General features: G+C 35.8%; 2 protein-coding genes and 1 long non-coding RNA gene across 9 annotated transcripts; all 3 read left to right on the top strand.

Annotated features, from left to right (window-relative positions):
• Positions 1-1,943: 1,943 nt before the first annotated feature.
• Positions 1,944-5,400, top strand: LOC135160399 (GTP-binding protein RAD-like). Of its 2 annotated transcripts, XM_064116911.1 has the most exons (6): positions 1,944-2,211; positions 2,636-2,938; positions 3,239-3,454; positions 3,595-3,680; positions 3,834-4,023; positions 4,222-5,400. In XM_064116911.1, the coding sequence occupies exons 1-6, from the start codon at positions 1,944-1,946 to the stop codon at positions 4,509-4,511; spliced, it is 1,353 nt and encodes a 450-aa protein (XP_063972981.1). In that variant the 3' UTR covers positions 4,512-5,400. The 2 variants fall into 2 exon arrangements, with proteins under 2 accessions (XP_063972981.1, XP_063972989.1); XM_064116919.1 differs by lacking the exon at positions 3,239-3,454.
• A 568-nt stretch (positions 5,401-5,968) lies between these two features.
• LOC135160256 (moesin/ezrin/radixin homolog 1) lies at positions 5,969-19,355 on the top strand. Of its 6 annotated transcripts, none has more exons than XM_064116612.1 (11): positions 5,969-6,244; positions 8,525-8,579; positions 10,121-10,300; positions 13,385-13,408; positions 13,689-13,721; positions 14,514-14,636; positions 14,754-15,026; positions 15,344-15,673; positions 16,292-16,710; positions 16,947-17,163; positions 17,253-19,355. In XM_064116612.1, exons 2-11 carry the CDS (start codon positions 8,568-8,570, stop codon positions 17,415-17,417), a joined length of 1,776 nt encoding a protein of 591 aa, XP_063972682.1. In that variant the 5' UTR covers positions 5,969-6,244; positions 8,525-8,567; the 3' UTR covers positions 17,418-19,355. The 6 variants fall into 6 exon arrangements, with proteins under 6 accessions (XP_063972682.1, XP_063972719.1, XP_063972691.1 ...); XM_064116621.1 differs by lacking the exon at positions 5,969-6,244 and adding an exon at positions 6,712-6,852; XM_064116601.1 differs by lacking the exons at positions 5,969-6,244; positions 8,525-8,579 and adding an exon at positions 9,325-9,658.
• Positions 10,307-11,223, top strand: LOC135160764 (uncharacterized). Its single transcript, XR_010298628.1, has 2 exons — positions 10,307-11,002; positions 11,099-11,223. It is a non-coding gene; the product is annotated as an uncharacterized LOC135160764 (long non-coding RNA).
• Positions 19,356-19,892: the final 537 nt, after the last annotated feature.

Below are 19,892 nucleotides of genomic sequence, written 5' to 3'. Positions count from 1 at the left end.
ACATATGAAAATTCAACAGTTAGCTGAATTAGATTTATTCTATCGAGATATTCCTATAGATTTTTTTCAGCCCGAATTTCGTCGGGCTTTCCATTCAATTTTTGTCGTTGAAAAGGGAAGAATAAGACGAAAAAAACCGGAGCTCACAGAATTCTGTAGAAATTTTATTTACTTCTTTTACAATCCTCTCTATTGCACATCATTTCAGTAGAATCACCTGAAAACAAATAAAGACTTCAATAAAAATCCAATAACATAGTTTAACAAAATTTCCAAAAATAGTCTGTAACTTTTGCTTACGCGTCAACACATCAAACAGCCCTTAACCGAGAAAATAGTTCAATATTATTTCATTAGCAATAATGATATTTATGTGTAGTCTACTCAATGTTGGTAAGATATACATATGTGGGTGTAAACAAAGGGGTGTGATTTTTTTTTCATACCGCCTGTATTTGCATTGCTCTGCTAACACCACTCAAACGAAAAGCGATGAAAGGTGGCGGGTTGCGGGCGGCGACGCGGGTGGTTGATGGGTGGATTACCGACGTAGCGGCCATACTCACGGGGTCAGGCAAAGCCCTCGACAACAGGAGTATAGGCTTTTCCCATTCCCCAGTGTTCCCCAGTCGTTCGCGTAACATAGTCAAGTGTAGTACATTGACGAACGAGCACTCGTACAAATGTGCGCGTACGCAAAAAACATTATCCTTGTTAGTATGATTAGTGTTTAATATTATCCTGAGAAGAATAATTATTCTAATGGAAATTGGAAATACTCAAGCTCCGGTCTCACTTTCATAGAGGTAATTAACAACTGCTTCTCACCACTGAGCCATTTTTAGTAACAATAATAATGATAATGGTTGCAATAAAATTAGTATATATATGCAGGGAGTATGTGTGCAAGTACATGTCGAATCTGTGTGATTTATGTGATGATATTATCTTTTTTCACCCCCTAACTCGTCATTTTTTTTTTCTTTGGGCATGCAAAGTTTATCGGCTTAACGAAAACGCAACAGAAGTCATGAACAATTTTGTGCAAAAACTCCTATAATTGATATATACATACAAAATGCTGAACGGTGTGTGCCTGCAGTTGGATATTTCATCTGCTTACTCGGTTGAGCCAAATTTAGAATGACTTGGTTGTGACGATGGAAGCAACAGGCCCGAGTATTCGAATCCAGCTTTCATGGAATTCTTATAATTAAAATTTTCCTTTGTTTGTATCATACTTTTCTCCGAACCGCAATATAGATACTGAAGTGTATAAAGCAGGAGACAAGAAGAGCCAGGCAAAATTAAATTCGAGGTCGATTTCGGTGAAACTCACCCCCAATTGTATTTAAAATGATAAATTCATTTGCTATATTCATCGCGTATTGATGATAAATACGACAATCATCCTTACGATGAATGGACATGATGGCTATTGAATCACGCAATTGAGGACATTTTTTGTTCATGTCTAAAGGCATACAAATGGAAATGTCTACTATACTTGATTAATATTCCGACAATGACTGCGGATTTACTAAAATTTAATGTCTAATTATGTTTTCAACTCTCGGGAAAAGAGCTATATTTAAATGAAAGATTTCATAGCAAAAAAATATCTAAATTTGTAAAATCAATTAAAATGTTTAGACACCTGTGTGCCGGAAATTCCGACAGACTTTCATTCTACTGAGATATTTTTTACTGCTTGAAAAATGTTTACACAATGTGGGTAAAATTCAAACATCTGTTTTTACCGTGCTCTTAATAAATTCTGCTAATTCTCATTGCTCTAGTTTAACACTTGGTGAATATCCTGTGAGAATGAATAGAACAGGAGATATTTGCCAGAAGGTCATTAACGTCACTCTCGACATTTTCCATACAAAAAAGGTCATTCTGCGTCTATTATCAACAGGTAGCAACACAAATCTTCAGCTATGAACAGGGATACGGCTAAAAGTAGAAAAACACGATCTGCATCAATTTGTGCACCTGGATTTTCAAGTATGGAGCAAATGTTGTCCACCGGATCCACATCCGATATGAAAGGAAAGGATGAAAAGAAAGAACGTGAAGGAGATAGTGGAACAGGAACTCCAGACAGTGGAAGTACTCCCACACGACGACGACGCCCAGCTACGAGATCTCAAAGTGCTAGAGTATCTGGGGGTAGTAAGAGTATCCGACGTAAAGCTACTGCACAAGGTATTGTAATTCTACAGCAATTTTCACGAGGAGTGATTCTGGGTTCCCCACAGATGATCAAATATATTGCACTGGATTTTTCATCCCTATTATATTAGGACAGTAAATTATTTAATCACATTATATCCCTCCTTCTTCTAATTAACAATTGTATCCTATTTTTTGTGGAATGAAAATCATCTCATTCTTCTGAAAAATTGTTTTACATGCGATAAATAAGGCACAAACTGTCTGGCATTTAGTTGGGAGCATACCCCATGTATAATCGGGAATCGATGGCAGTATATGCGAGATATTCACGGTTGAATAATGAGGAGTACCACGCCCATGAGAGAATATAGCTTCTGATGTCTCACTATACACTCGCAATTATACAGTTAATTTCACTGAATTTTGTGGAAATGTTTTTCTCCTTTTTTTTCAGCTGCTAATCATCACTATCAGCAGCAACAGCATCATCATCATCATCATCAGCAGTCACAGCATCAGCACGGGGGAGGTATGAAATCCCCTCATTGCAGCAGTGAACCGAGATTGACCGACAATGACGTAAGCCCAGGTCTTAGACGAAGGGGTAGCCGGCGAGGGCAGAGCATGCATCATGTGCATTACAGAAAAAGTAATGCTTTTTTGGATGTACCTGACATTAATGTTCAGCCTCCCCAGCGCCGGGAAGACGAAGACGAAGAAAGCTACAGATTGAGAAGTTTCAGTTTAACGAGCAAAGGTGAATAATGGCTTTCCTTCTTTTGCCGGCACTCAAAATAAACGTCTGAGTTTCATACACCTTTTGTAGACACACTTCAAAGGCTGATAAATACCAGAATAAAATGGAAATTTGTTTGAATTTCAAAAACATATTTATAAAATATGCGTGAAATTCTGACTTTTGCTTTTGGTGTTTTCGGAGAAGTAGAGATAGCATTTGGCTAGATTGGAAGTCTGCTTTTCATTAGAAAATTATCACTTGGCTTTCTGTTTCTTTTTCTGCTGCTCTCTACCTATTTATTTCTGTCGATCTGCAAAGGCGTCGTGAACAGAGGCGATTCATTTCGAAGAAGACGATCGAGGTCTAATTCATTGGCTCTTAACGATACCGAAGTTGACACAAAATCTGCACAACCAGCAAAAAAAGTTATTTCTTACACGGTTGGCATGCTTGGAGCACGTGGAGTAGGAAAGACTGCACTCATTAGTCAGTTCATGACCAGCGAATGCATCAACGCTTATGATCGCCAAAGAGGTAGTGATTTATTCATTACATTTTTTTCTTAAACATTCAAACTCATTCTAAGCACATACTCTCATATCGTGTGATTTGTTCTTCGTAATACAAAGAGAACATTGAGAATTACCGTTTTCTCGTTTCATTTTCGACTTTAGATGATGTACCCAGTGAACAATCAGTTTTCGTCATGTTGAACGGTGAAGAGAGTGAATTGAAGTTCGAGAATATAACAAATTTAAAGGTAAATGTTGAGAAGATCAGTTGATGACCATTCCCCATAACATGCCATAGGTTTATTCAAATATTCAAGTTAATTGACCTCAATGTTAAGAGACAAATACACCAAAATTGATAAAGCAACCGGGCATTACAATTGCTTTACTCGAAATTTCAGACCGAGTTGGACCAAATACCTGAAGTAGATGCTTTTATCATAATGTACTCTGTCATTGATAAAGCCTCTTTTCAACGAGTTGAAGAGTATTTAACTCAACTCCACGATCGGGATCTTCTACGCACTCATCCTGTTATTCTTGTGGGTAACAAGGTTGATCTTGTACGGTCAAGAGCGGTCTCAATACAAGGTAATATCGTCAATCATTATTGCAGTGGGGGGTAGGGCCACATGAAACAGTAGCGATAAAATAATTATGCTGTAATTGCTGCTCACCTCAATCATTCTTCTACCGTTTCATATTGCCCCACCCTCCCAGAGTACATTTCAGGACATAATACATTCAAAGCCTTACCTTTTCATTTTGCTTTTGTTTTTCCTCGATCAGATGGAAAGTGCATCGCTTGTACCTATCGTGCCAAGTTTATAGAAATATCAGTAGGAATAAATCATAACGTCGACGACTTGCTCGTGGGTATTCTGAACCAGATACGCTTGAAAAGTCGTTATTTGGAGAGCAAGGGAGCAAATAGTGGCAGTAGTGAGAATCCTAATGCCCATTGGTATAAATCAAGAGGTGTCATTCGAGCAAGTATGAAAGCACGGCAAATGTTGACGTGGCTGTTTGGTAAAGAAAACAGTAAATTTAAAAATTGTGAAAATTTACATGTGTTATGAATTTTAACATCATCTATGGTACTATCTTGTGTCTGCATTCAATGGCCTTTGGATAAGATTCAAAATTTCTGCCATTGTGGGACAACGATTCAAGTCGAAATTCATTACTGATTGACACATCAGTAATTGAATGAAATTCATATATTTTGATATCATTTGTATCACGTATCACATAAATTCTCTTGTAGCATAGTAATTACTAGAGACGTATTTATAGGCGGTGATAATATAAAAGATTCATTCTATGTTTATTGCGAATAGAATTATATTCCGTCAGTAAGAGGAATATGTTTAAAAAAGATTCACTTCTCATCAAAGTTTGTTGACCTTCATCAATGATTTCACGAGTAATATGAATATCAAAAGGATGATAAACAAAAAAAATCTGTCTTCCTGCAATATACATTATCATAAAGTGCCGAATCAATAACAACATTGAAAATAAACTTCTTGAGAGATTAGTGTCAAGTAGACTGAGATTTGATTCCCTGAGAAGCAAACTGAAATCAAAATTTTAAAAGAATTGAAAAAAAAAAACAAAATACATTTCCCTTGTGTGTTCAAGATCTTGATGTGAAAAGTAGTTGATACGAACTTATTTTTGTGTAAATTCCATAACTTTTCTTTTTCATAATTTTTGATTATAATATAAAGACAATCAAGTTCGATCCTTTTTTAAAGGAACGTAATATCAAGTGGAATTAATGAAATTGGAAGAACCAGGGTTCTTAGAATCCTTTTTATAGGTGTTATATTTATAAATCCTTGTATTGAACCACGGATTGCTAATTTATTGGTAAACCAAAGAATAAGAGCATTATATATTATTGTCAGTTTTTTAATATTAAAAAAATTGCAATTGATAATAAAATTATATCCAAACAAAAACTTTTAGATTTCGTCTGTTAATTTATAATTGAGCATTGCTTGGAAACCTGAATAATTTACTCTGAACGACTTCTTCTACCTACCTATATGACAAATATAATAGTGGAAACCTTCAACCGTTAAATAATAAAATCATTAATTACCCGAACACAGGATCGAATGCCAAGTAATAAAAACTCACTGCACTGGAGAAATATAGTCCTTAGATATCGTGAGTCATTATAAGACATAAGGCAATACTTTTTCCTAATTTTCATCGTCTGAACCGTCCATACATAATAAGCGATGTGTACCTCGGCAAATGGGACACAGCTGATCAAGTTATCCCTTGATCATGTCTGGAAACCTACCTTATCAATAATGAGGAATACTTACTTTATCAATAATTTTAGAGCGCAGTAACTTCGGATCTGCACCGAACTTTCTACTCAACCAGCGACCAATCTGTTGCCTTCAGAAAATAGTGAAGAACACTATTTATCAAATGATGACGTTATAAGCAGAACTTGAGATCTGCCATCAGAACAGAATAATTCCTCCTTCATGATCAAATCCCAGCCGACTTTTAGAAACGAACGACGAACCGTTGCCCATTGCGTGCTTAGCTGTGTAGAGAGGGAACAACCAGCTCTCCGGCGGCCATATTATCAGTGAGGTGTCAGTATTTGTTCAACGTGACGAGATTTTTTGGGTGTGGATTGCAAAGTTTCATGTTTGTCGCAGGTTACAGTTGAGCTTAAAGGCTATCATCCCTCCAAGGACAACTGTAAATGTGTAATACACGTGACCTAAGCACGTTTTCATCGAATTAATATACATATATACAGCATCGTGGTATAGAACAGGTAAGTTACATTCAAGTTTTATCGCAAAGTCCAACTGATTTGTCACTGGGGCGGCACCGAGAGCGGCTATTACTATCATGAATTCCTTATTGAAGCAAACAATTTACGTCAATTACACCACAAAATTTTTATTTTGACAACTGGCATTCAGGTGCAGGGAATTGAGAGTTTCTGGTTAGGTGTTATGACCAGGAGCGTTGGAATAATTCTGGACAAGTTAGAGGCCACTGAGGGTGAATAGTAGGGGTTGGAGATAATGGTGGGAGAAAGTCCCAAGGTGGTTGATTGGTCAATTTTGGCGAGGGGTGCCCTTGAGGGCTGGGCTTGGGGTTCTAAGGGAGAGGTCCCATAAATTCCAAAAGATAAAATACTCTCACGTGGAATGTTTTTCAACGGTGATTCGAATATTCTCCTTCACTTAACGCGGTGGAATATTCTTTTTTGGAATTTTCAGTTTTCTTGAATATTCCATGTTGGAGAGGGTACGGTATGCTTCGGTGAAGGATGCAAGGAATTGGGGCATTGCGTGGCATTGAGAAAGTGCTGGATTAGGGATATCAGAAGTTTAAGTATTGGAAAAGTACTGGATTACCGGAAGTAGTGGCGAGGTAATTAACCGTTTCCGAATGATTTTCGTAGAAAAGACTGATAAAAGTATTTCGTCAATTTTTTGGGTTTCCAACCTTAAAATTTGATAATAGAATGTAATGGAAATAGTTAAATTTCTTCATTATTACTATGATATATAGAATTTTTTAGGTGATATTTATAGATTATATTTCATTTTTTACGAGGCAAGTGTGACATTCGTCTAGAACATCATAAAAGGCCGGCTAGATCATACGTGGCACTTATTAATAGAAACATAAATAATTGAGTGCAGTGAACGCTTGTCCATGGGTAGAAAACAGAAAAACAAAAAAATCGTTATTGTTATTGATAATAATATTTCCTTTATCTTCAATGCCGGTAATTATTGTGTTATAGGTATGATTGCGAGATTCAGGTTACCTCCGTATAAGGCCACCAAATATCATGCATCTACCACATATTTGTTGAGAGAATACACTGCTGCAGAGAGGAATTTTTTATCAATTCTCACATCTTTAGATTACAAATGTTCAGCTTAAACTGGAAATACAAAAAAATTCTCACAGTCATTCGTAAAAAAAAAGGAAACTATTGATCACTATGGATTCCTTAATGGAATCTTTACATAATCGTTCGTAGTAGCTCAAAACGCGGTGGAAATTGTCACAAAAAAATTTCTGATATTAGAGAAAGGAAATAAGTTGACATAAAATAAATTGAGATATTTTATCGACAAAATTCTAAATGCACGAAAGAGTGAGGTCAAATTAGGACGACCATGAATTATGAGTCCGTTCATTTGAAATATTGAAGTGTACGCTCCTAATTTACTGACATGCAGTTTACAAGTGACATGAGACTGGTGATGACCTTGAATGAGAAAAACGTTGGGATGATGAAGTTAATAAGTGGCCGTACTCCAGGCTCTTTCATTACTGTCACATCATTTCACTCGCTTTCTGTCACCGCAGAACTGCCAAAATATTTTTCAACTCCAATAAATTATGCGATTTTCATTAACAGTGAATGATCAACGTATAACAAATTCAGGGAGTGCCTGAGAATCTCGGTCACATAGGGAACTAGCCGATTGGTGCATAGAATGAACGCAACAGGGTGTATGCTTCTCCATTGATGCCTGACCTCTAATAATAGTATATGTAAAATTGAACAGATAAGACTACTCGCATGCCATACCAATTACTGGCTTTCGGGAAATATTTAGAGGCGAAAGTTGCCATGTCACCAATGAGCGTATCGTTAATGGGCTTGATAAAGGGTCGAAATTTTGTCTGGTGACAGGGTAATCATTTGATTTGGGGTTCATTGTAGAATATCCTTAAGCGTCTAGTGATGCAACCCGTTCGTTAACATTTATTCTTCTGCATTTTCCCTTCAACCTGCTTATGAAATAATTATCCATGTGCCTATTAGTCATAAGCGGTTGTCCATCAAGGTTATCGGACTAATCTTTTTTTTTCTATTTGTCCAGCGCTTCTTGGCCTTTACCTTTATCATTTTATACGTTTAAAAGAAGATTGTGTGAACTTTGTGATCAATCAAAATGCCATAAAAATATTCAATCGTTATCACCATTAATTACTCGATGTTAACCGTTCCGTTATTATTGACATCATACTTTTGAGATTAAAATTTAATTTAGTATATTATCTCATTACGTTGTTTCAGATTGCCACCTCAGCTTCTGTCAGGAGTAGAGAAACGCCGCAAAATGCCGAAATCTGTGAGTGAATCCATTATTGTTTAAATAAGCCTCATTGAAACATCAAATTTGTCATTATCATGAGTACACCGCAGTGGAAATTTATAGGACGAGGACATACCATGGAATTTAATTTTTCCCCCCACGTATCCGCTCGGACAATCTCTTATTTTTACTGAAACGGAGGAAAATTCGATAGAAACCAATGAATTTTCGTATAATCCTTTAATCCATCATAATATTTTTTCCAAATTAAAGAAGATATGACCTGTTAGAGCCACGATTCTCCATAAAGTAGAAGATCCCCTGAATTTCAGCCGAACAGGTGCCTAAACATCTTAATTTATTCCTGAAATTTCCACGTTACTCCACCGTTTTTTACTGTCTAAAGAATACCTGCAAAAGTTGTATGAAATTCACCCATTATTTGTTGTTGTGTTTTCATTGAAAAAATTGACTTGATAAAAAAAATCAGATAGTAGTTATTTTCAAACGAACACCCGGTAGAGTAAACGTTCGCCGATTGGCTGCAACTTTGCGGACGAGAGTTTGTTCACGTGACCATTATCACCGTCGCATTTCCCATCCTCGTTCGCCATCCATGCATACCTAAGCTTCGACAAGGAGACGAAACAGCTGCACAGAGAACCCTCGCTCTTTTTGCTGCCCCCTCCCCCCCTCCAATGCCTCCTTCTACTCCGAAAATATTTCAGTTGTGAAGAAGTAAAAGAAAGAAAAGGAGAACGTAAAATTGTAGTGGGGATAAAAACGCGCCTGGAGAAGAGTGGAGACGCCGGACGCCGGTTCGGTTCCACTTGTATATTGCCCCTTGGCCCATTGTTTGATCCGTTCACCACGACGGCGTCCCAACATATTGTGAAAAACTTTATTCATCACGTTTTTCCCTAATCCATTTCTCCTTTAACTTCCGAAAATTTTTTTTCATCAATATGATATAAATCAAGTGCAATTATCATTACAACCGGACTCTATCAACGACTGAATTGAGTGATTGTTGACTACTGAAGTTTTATTATTTTATTTGTGTTGTGCTGGGTAGTTCACATCACGTGATAAACATGGTGGCCAGCTCGAAAATGGTAAGGCGCGGCTCATTGACTGCTTTTTATTTTATTCATTCTTTCACTTTTTTTTTTCCTCATGTGTATTATTTGAAGTCAGTGATTTTAATTTATCGTCGACAAATATGACCGGTCGGTTTATCTCAACGATAAATAAGGAATTATCCGGATATGGTTACCAATATCCATTCGCCAAAGATACTGGCTTTGTGGAGTAAATGTAACTCTACATTGGATGAAATGAAAATTCATTTTCTCTCACATTTCTACGCCAATTTTCAAGGTCACATCTCCTATACCTGAAGAGAAACCGGTGTTTAAACCTCTTGGCCCAGAAAAGGCGCCGGTATTATACCGGGTGTTCGTATTGAAAATATCCAATTGCTTGCCAGCAGAGACAGTGGATTGATAACTTGATCACTAAGTTTTGTACGTGTTTTTTATGTTTCATGATATCTTCTCAATGAACAAAACTTGAAGATGAACGTCAGGGTAACCACGATGGATGCCGAGCTGGAGTTTGCCATCCAGCAGGCAACCACCGGCAAACAACTGTTCGATCAAGTTGTTAAAACCATCGGTCTACGTGAAGTTTGGTTTTTCGGACTCCAGTATACAGACATTAAGGGTGATCTCACCTGGATCAAGCTCTATAAAAAGGTAAGGTATCTTCAGTCAAATTTAATCATCAATTTTATGGTGGGGTCCTAATATTCTGTTAGAGGAAATTATGATAAAAAATTGTAATTAACCGTTACAAATGCAATTGGTGCATAGACTGAATCATGGTTGGTGATTATTTTTTGCATCTTTTGGCGAAAGAGAACGTCGTAATACCTGAGCTCTAACGTCACACCTATAAGGTCTAATCCTTGTGCTATCTTCCATTTTTTATGCGTCACTCAGGCAACCGTTTGAACCAAACCGTGTGAGAGATTACGTCACTGGAGACTATTAAAAAAAAAATCAAAAGCCATTTGAACAGATCCATAAATAATGATGTCATCGCTACAATTCTTGCAATTAATTCTACTTTTGTCCCATCTCCAAAAAAACATTTTTTATTTCTTTGCTCATTTACATTTACGCATAAACTGTCTTGGTTGATCAATTTTCCTGGCGTGATAATACATTTAATTTCATTTCCATTGAACAATTTCTGGTGTTTTAGCACCAACTCGGCAGCTCTTCTTGGATCATACTTGACATGTCCTCATATTCTGTCATGACATGATGCACAATGGATGTGATTTATTTTTAGACAGATAAAAAAATGTTAAATTATGTCAAGGACGACAGTGGATGACATTTTTAATTTGGTGCGATTTAGACTTACGGACCAAACTTTCTCCATTTTCAATGGTATGATGTATCTCGATATTGGCAAAGACACATGAAAATTATGAAATTAGTCTTGGAAAATCCAACCAATAAGACTGTACATTATCTTGCCCTCAGGGACGATGAATTCAAAAAATGTGTGGAGAACAATTATTCAAGGTTAAATGTTGCTTGGCAGGTGGAATACTCGTCTATCAATAAAAGTACGGCTTTACACTCTGGCTTTCATTAAAAAAAATGAATTATTACAAATATATGCCTTTGTAATGCCTACGTAATGGTCGACCTCGGTGTAATGTTCTTTTTCAGCAACAGACGTCAGTGGTTTATTTTGATGAATGAGGCGACTGTTTAATAACTCACGTGTTGGGTACATTTTTTAGAAATGGCAATCACCCTCTTCGCAAAACTGACATAAAACAATTTCAGAAAATTCGTCAATTTCCTTGTTCATGTTTTGCAAATATTTTTCTCTTTAAAATCAATGAAATTTGCAAGCAGCCAGAGAATGCTTTGGCACGAGTGGTCAAAAAGGAGGTCAAAAGGAAAGTACGGAAGCTGAGAGGTTGTTCAGATTCCGATTCTGATGATGATGAGTATGATGGGGACTTGGTAAGACTTTTTTCCGGAAGTGTACATCTCACATAGTGACAGATTCGATGTCCCTTCGCACTGCCCCCTCGAGTAGTGATTGTCAAGGGATTATTTAAACTCCCAAAAATCCAGTAAATACAAATGTATGATTTTCCCCCACCTGTCGCAGAAATTCTTAACACTAAAAAATGTGTAAATCAACGGAAAATCTTTCTGAATTTAAGATAAACTGTTAATTCACATTTTGTATTATTTGACCGTCTGCAAAAGGTGGGCGATTTTCCAATATTCGGTTCTGCGATGGAGACATCTCGGAACAACTCAAGGCCTTTTCTTTTAGAATAAATCCTGCATTGAGTGGTACTTTGGCAAGTAATTTGCATATAATAGTAGCATTTGTACTGTCGCCAATCTAAAAATGATTGATCCGTCAATCGCAAAGTAGCAGTACAACATTGAATTTTTTCGTTCGTCTTGCAATAAAGTGGGAAAAATATAGGTATGCTGTGTACTCTTGGACTATGTCTCCTTACGTAATTTCCATATGTATTTCTCAGTATCTCAAGCTCCGGTGTATCGCACATTTTCTGCTAGCCAGTCAACCCAATATGCTCGTCCTCCAATGCATATAGAATATTGCGTATACATATCCCGTTTCTAAATATATTTGATATCACAGAAATTTCCTTCATCTTCTGCCCCTCTCCTCGCACTGCCCATTCAACGATGACGTGTGTCCTTTGACGACATCTGTTGCGGAAAAAATGACGTAACTGGAATAAATATCCAGCGAATTTTACCAATTTAATAAATTTGCAATGGATTGACGTGCTTTAGATGTGGAGGGAAAAATTATTAGTCGCGATTCCTGGAGAAACGCATTCAATGATTCATACAAATGTGCTGTTTCTTGGAATTTATCAGGAGATTTTTTTACCTCTTCTAAATTCATTTATAGAAATAAATATTTCCTGGATCGAAGGATATCCAAGTATTTTTCATTGTTTAATACCGACTATTTTCAATCATGAAAAAAAAAAACATTATTAAGCACCATGTAGATTATTTTTTATATGGAATCATTATTTTTTTGAAGCTTGCCATTTACTAATAATTAATTGAAATTGTTTTTAGACTTTCCCAAATCGGCACTTAATTGGTTATAAATTGTTTATTTAAAATGCTTGTAATATGATTAATCTGGAATTTTTTGAATGCACGAATTCCCTTGGAATAAAAATGGCTAAATTATTTAGATATCGTCAATGATATTCTTGTCCTTTCATTTCACATATCTCAAATTGAACGATAAATCGATATGACTGATGCCGTGACCATCATCGTTAAATAACTTCAATTAAAATTAAATATTTTATTTGGTAACCATTTGATCGCTGCCAGAATAACCACAGTTGAAACCATTGAATGAAATTCTGTGGCATTCATGAATACAGAAAAAAACGATATTAATTACATAGACGGAAGGTAGATATTACGAGGACGAGTCCTTGTTTTATCGTGACTCTGTTCCTATTGTCTTTTAGATGGATGAATACAAATGAAAATCACTCGGGAAAGACCGAACGAAAAGCTTGTAAAATTTTTATTAGCGTCATAAATGATGTGTACTTTAAATGTTGATGGGACGGGAATAGAAGAATAAATAATGACAGACCACATAACGTGTACTATTAACATGAAACCTGAAAATCATTCCTTATTTGTTAATTTTAATGTCGTTTTAAATACTTTAATATAACACAACGTTTATTGTCTTTCTTTCTACCTGCTGGCACTAAAAACTTGAAGTCTGGAGTGCCATTCTTCTCTAGGGTAAGGAACAATGTGAATAATATCAAAATCACATAAATGCCAATTTTTGTCATATGACATTTGAAAAAGTGTACATCTTTGAAATTGTGTAATTGCAAAAGTTGAAGTTTGTGCTACATATGAACAACATAAATGTATCTGTTGATATTGCCTGTCACATGTCATAGGGCAATTTTTTTCTTTATTTTTTTTCTATGTGTAACTCGTTTATCCTTGATGAAAAAAAAAGACACCGTTTTTCCTTGAATGGGTGAAAAAAATGTATGGCAAATTATTACAGGTGCTACCATGTGGCCGGAGAAATATCTGGCACGTAAGCGTTTAAATTTTTGCATATATGTCAAAATACGTGTTGAAATACTTCTTTTGATACTGTGTTTCCATTTAAAATCGAGCCTCGATAAGCTCCTCTGAACGGACTCGACGTGCACAATATACAATGTTTTTTTCTTTTATTTTACATTTATTCACGAGTCGAGTGCGACAGGTCTATTGGCAATTATTCCTACACCAGTTGATAAAGCACGTTCCCCATTTGCACTGTTACAGCATCATTTCAGCCATCAATTAAGTGAAAAACAGAACAGTCATTAAGAAAATTTTATCTATCAGCAAATTCTGAATAATTAGAATTAACTGAACGGGGCATGGATAATCTTTATTATTCTCTGTTCTCCTTATTCTGATATCAATAAGGGCAACTTTATAGTTATGCGACGATTGAAGGGGAGGACAAATGTAAAGGATATCAATTTTTTTTTTCAATGAATGACTTTATTGTAAATAAAGTATTTGGGATAAAAAAATGATAGAATTGAGTAAACCTGCATTGCAAAATAATTGTAATTGCAGTAAACTCGTCAAGCTATTTCTGGAATCGAACTTTATTTTGATTGAAGTTTCTATTTTACTACATGCCATGCTTTATAATTAGACATCCTTATTGGATGTTGATACTTCAGTGAATGATGAGTGGACACATGTAACACAAAAAGAATATGTTTTGCAACACAAACTATGAATTTCACCAAAAACTGTTTATCGTATAGTGTGAAATTATTGTAACTATTGATGATTGATTGACTGTTAACATATGGAATTGCAGGTCCTGAGCCAGGAGGTGAAAAAGGAGAATCCATTGCAGTTCAAGTTTCGTGCCAAATTCTATCCTGAGGACGTTGCTGAGGAACTTATACAAGATATCACTCTGCGACTTTTTTATCTGCAGGTAATAATATTGGAATATAGGAGTACTTTATTTAACTGTTTACTTCTCGACATTTGAAGTATTACTAATGGAATTTTTAAAAGTGGTAAATCAGAAAATTTATATTTTATTGTATAGGTGAAAAATTCCATCCTCACTGATGATATTTATTGTCCGCCTGAGACATCTGTATTGGTGGCATCTTATGCAGTTCAAGCGAGACATGGCGACTTCCAAAAGATACTCCATACAGCTGGCTTTTTAGTCAATGATCGTCTTCTTCCCCAGCGTGTTATGGATCAGCACAAAATGAGTAAAGACGAATGGGAAAGTTCCATTACTACCTGGTGGCAGGAACATCGTGGTATGCTTCGGGAAGATGCTATGATGGAATACCTAAAGATCGCTCAAGTAAGATTAAAAAATTTGATAATGATTATTGAGCCAATATTCAACTCGTCACGCCCGACAAAATTTAGTAGGAAAGTCTAGCGAATTCGTTAGAAGATTCTACCAAATTTGTCTTGAATTTGCTATTAGTTTTGGGCTGATTACATTGCAATGTCGGGTAGAAAATATCTCATGGAAATCGCCCACGGACTAGTGCAAAGACCAGTCGAATAAAATTTTCTAGCGAATGTACTTAACTGCTACGTTAATTTTTTTTCATCGTTTGCACAGAATGCCTCTGTCTGTATAATAATAACAATGGATTTTTACTTGTGCAGGATTTAGAGATGTATGGAGTAAACTACTTCGAGATAAGAAACAAAAAAGGAACTGAATTGTGGTTGGGTGTTGATGCACTTGGACTCAACATCTATGAGAAAGATGACAAATTGACGCCTAAAATTGGTTTTCCCTGGTCAGAAATTCGGAATATTTCATTCAACGATAAGAAATTTATTATCAAACCAATTGATAAGAAGGCACCAGATTTTGTATTCTTTGCCCCAAGAGTTAAGATCAACAAAAGAATTTTAGCACTTTGTATGGGCAATCATGAATTGTATATGCGTAGGCGCAAACCCGATACTATTGACGTTCAGCAAATGAAGGTGAGTGTTATTAACACTTGAGCCTGCGAAGGTATTTAAAAATCTTAACAACTGAATGTCTTATTCCATCTATTTTCCAATTTATTTTCATTAATGTTAAAAAAGTATTTTTTTACATCCATACTGGCCTTCCTTCTACCTACACCTCTTGTAGTATTGTTCTCCTATTCGCTTAATTTCATTTACTCTATTATTAGATTAGATTTAATGTGAGGATGGCCAGACTAGCCTCTCCGACTTCACTGAACTCAATTTTAACTTATGGGAAGTCCACCTGAATTAAGGTTCGGATGAGATTACCAACCAGTCGTGTTATCCCCACGGCTATGCCATGTTCTACTACACCTTCAACTTTCTCTGTAACCCACACATGTTTGTGGCATCCTTGACCTTTCTGTAATAGTTACACGATTACGACAATCCTCTTCCAATCCTTTTGCTATTCGCGGTCTCCAACTGTTTCCACTATTACTTTTAGCCTCTCATCTAACTCCTGCAGATTGCCTATCCATATGTGCCCCATCGCCGTCTTTTATTTTCTTCAGTCTATCCAGCACCTCTTCTCTCTTTCTCAAATTTATTGAAAATGCTGAACTGGATGTATTTTCTCTTTTTAAGGCTCAAGCGCGTGATGAGAAAATAGCGAAACAACAGCAACGTGAGAAACTCCAGTTGGAGATAGCGGCACGCGAACGTGCGGAGAAGAAGCAACAAGAGTATGAGGAGAGACTCAGAAGTATGGCCGAAGAGATGGATAGGCGGCAGGCTGAACTCAATGAAGCACAGGAAATGATTAGACGTCTGGAGGAACAGCTGAGACAATTGCAGCAGGCTAAAGAGGAGCTTGAAGATCGTCAAAAGGAATTGACTGCAATGATGGAGAAACTCGAGCGTTCTCATGAAATGGAGGCTGCTGAACGGGCCAAGTTGGAGCAAGAAATACACGCCAAGCAAGAGGAAGTTATGCGTATTCAGTCAGAAGTTGAGGCTAAAGATGCCGAAGCACGCCGATTACAGGAAGAGGTTGAGGCCGCTCGGTAAATGAACAATATCTGATAAATTTCCATAACTTATTATTCATTTCATCGCTCCACTTATCATACCTTAATGTGTCATTTTGGAATGGGTTTCTTATTCTAACAAAAAAATATAAAAATCTCCGAATTGAGTTAATAGAATTTTAATCTCATCAATACTGACAAATTAATACGAAGTATACTCTATCCAAGATAATTAAGAAGCTAGCAAAGGTAATGTTTTAAATTATTTTAAGGGTACGACAAGAGGAAGCAGACAGGGCTTTCCAAGCTAGTACTACTCCTCATCATCATCATGTCGAGGAAAATGAAGATGGCGAAGATGAAGGAGAGGATGAGACTCCCCATGGTGATGTTACTAAGGACCTAATCACGGACGAATCAATCATTGATCCTGTTGAAGAACGACGTACACTTGCTGAGAGAAACGAGCGCCTTCATGATCAGCTCAAGGTTAATTAATGAACAATATTTTTATTTTTAATCGGACTTCCTCCTTCCAATTTTACATGCTCTTCATACATCTTTATTTTTTATTTTAGGCATTGAAACAAGATCTTGCTCAATCTCGAGATGAAACCAAGGAAACAGTCATGGATAAAATTCATAGGGAAAATGTCCGTCAAGGTCGTGACAAATACAAAACTTTGCGTGAAATTCGCAAAGGTAATACCAAGCGTCGTGTTGATCAATTTGAAAATATGTAAATTACTTACGTAAAGCAATATTTTCAAAAAGTAACGAAAATATGAGATCGATCAGAGAGTTTAAAAAATAAGAGTTAATAATACAAATGAATACAAAACGTCACGTCCAATGCTATTTGCAAATTTCTCTTCTCATCCTTAGAAGCTTGACAGAAAGTCACTATAAAAACATTTGCATTATACAATGTCATGAAGAGAGAAAAGGAAAAAAATGCATTTTGATCAATAAACTATATTGACGTAGCCTCTTCTTTGGTCACGAGCAAACATTTTTGCATTTTATCGTTTCCATTTACTCTCCCTCTTCTCTGTAGTATTAATGCTCAATAATTCAAAGGACAGAATTTTCTGTTCCTGGAATCGATCATTGGTTTCTTGCATTATTGAAAGAAAAGAAGGAAAAAAAATACAATTTGCATATCTCACTGAAAGGATATTTAACGCCTTGCAATCTCTTCATGTTATTAAACTAAACATATTTTTTTTGCCATTTTTGAAGTTGAAGTTTTGTAGTTGTCAATCCCTTCTACGATATTTGCGAGAATACGAATGTTTTTATGAAAACGAAGAAAAAAACTTTTTTTTCTTGTAAAATACTCTATTTTAAATTTTACAGAATCAAGTGGGATTGATTTGAACTTTGCATATAAACAAAATATACGATTTGTAATATTGAACATTATAGCGCGTTATTTTCTGAAATATCATAGCCTCGACGGCCTATCCTCGAATTTTTGATACCTTTGAAAGTTGCAATTCAAAAGCGATTGTATACTGCAAAAGAATTTTGAAAACACTATTGTGGCCTTCCTAGTGAATATAATGTAAACACGCAAATCACGAGTAGAGTGAAACTATTTACTGGCAAATGCTGGCCATGTATTTCTTCCATCACCCATTTTCGAGAGTAAACCTTTGATTGAAAAGCATTTCAGCAATGAAGAAAACCAAATAGTGAAAATTTATTGGATGAGAGACCTTTTTCTAAACTGTCGTTCGCTGTATGTCTCTCTCTTGTTTTTGTTTTCTTGCGGATAAATGACAATGAATAAATGGGAAGGATGCGAAAACAAGTGTGAGTGTGGGTGCGATGAATGGACAAATGTCAGAAGCAAAAGAGGATAATAAAAAAATACGAAAGGTAAAACTGAATATGAGGTCGGGCACTTTAAAAAACTATATATATGTCTGAACGTATATAGATTTTTGTGCTTTTACCCTCCATCATTTGAGGAGATAGAAGTAATCCAACCTGTTGATGCTGCCAATGTTTTTTACACGGGAATTTAAATATTTTGAGAGCCTTATAACAACAATTTGATAGATTTTTTTCCTCTTAAAAATATTTGAAATCTTGTTACTCTATCAGCGAATGAATTTTTACCAGGTTTTAGAGCATGATCCGAAGGAAAATAATCAAATGATATATCAATAAAAGATGATTCAACTGAGGCGAAACTTTATCATCCATTTTCAAAGAGTAATGGATTATTTTTGATTGTATTTAATATTAATATTAACAGAATAGCAGCGTTATTACATTAATGTTTACAGTTGACTAGCGTTATAGAATATTATTACGATGATTGTGAGGAAAATATGAAATATTCTGAAGTGACGAGGAAGAGATGATCTACATCATTTTTTTTCTCTTTCGTCAAAAAGCTTCACGTCACAATATATTATTTTCGTTGCAAACAAAACAAATGTTTTTCATCCTGTGCAGAAAAGTTGACCATAATTGACCATTAAATTACTGTTAAGACATTCCAAAATGAATAACGCTTATATAAAATGATTCTCGAACCGATAAACAAAAAATCTAATAATGTGCAGTTTTTTTGTTTTCTTCTTTTTCAACAAAAACATAAACATAAAAAAACCTACGTACTTAAATTAATGGAAATAAATTGTTTCATACAAAATATTGATTATTGACATTTTCGAATTCTCTACATATTTTTAAGTCGATATTGTTTACTGATAGATGCGGTAAACAGGTACCCAACAACATGACGAATGACATAGCCAGATATAAGATACGTATCGAAATGTCAATATACAGATTGAGATAGTTTTTCTCGTTCTGCAATCGTAGAAAAAAATAAAATCAATTTTCAAAACGGGTGAGGGGCAGCCATTGAATCACTTGACACGGAGTACTTCATAGATATTACGTACTATGCATGGAAAAGTGTCAGGCTCGTAGAAATTGCAGTTATTATTCATAAGCAGTGAATACAAGTTCCGTTGAACTATTACGAAAATTTCGTAAAATTGTAGTTCATAATTTAGTGTGAAACTGTCACCTCTGATAATTTCAGTTCTGCTTGCCCGTCAAGATTGAGTTGACAAGGGGTTCAGTCAGTAGTTTCCAATTGTCAAACAAACAATCATGAAGTGGGAATTCTACTTGACATGGAAAATATTAGCTTTCAAATCATCCCTGATTCTTGCAAATATAATCGGCATAGC

This window comes from Diachasmimorpha longicaudata, chromosome 1, assembly GCF_034640455.1.
Source record: "Diachasmimorpha longicaudata isolate KC_UGA_2023 chromosome 1, iyDiaLong2, whole genome shotgun sequence".
NCBI classification, from domain to species: domain Eukaryota; kingdom Metazoa; phylum Arthropoda; class Insecta; order Hymenoptera; family Braconidae; genus Diachasmimorpha; species Diachasmimorpha longicaudata.
This window is presented reverse-complemented; position numbering and strand designations above follow the sequence as displayed.

Coding starts and splice junctions, on each gene's coding strand:
- LOC135160399 (XM_064116911.1), top strand. CDS start 1,944: ATGAACAGGGATACGGCTAAAAGTAGAAAAACACGATCTGCATCAATT. Junction 2,212..2,635: donor ACGTAAAGCTACTGCACAAG/GTATTGTAATTC, acceptor CTTTTTTTTCAG/CTGCTAATCATCACTATCAG. Junction 4,024..4,221: donor AAGAGCGGTCTCAATACAAG/GTAATATCGTCA, acceptor TTCCTCGATCAG/ATGGAAAGTGCATCGCTTGT.
- LOC135160256 (XM_064116601.1), top strand. CDS start 9,638: ATGGTGGCCAGCTCGAAAATG. Junction 13,722..14,513: donor GCCGGAGAAATATCTGGCAC/GTAAGCGTTTAA, acceptor ATGGAATTGCAG/GTCCTGAGCCAGGAGGTGAA. Junction 15,027..15,343: donor AATACCTAAAGATCGCTCAA/GTAAGATTAAAA, acceptor TTACTTGTGCAG/GATTTAGAGATGTATGGAGT.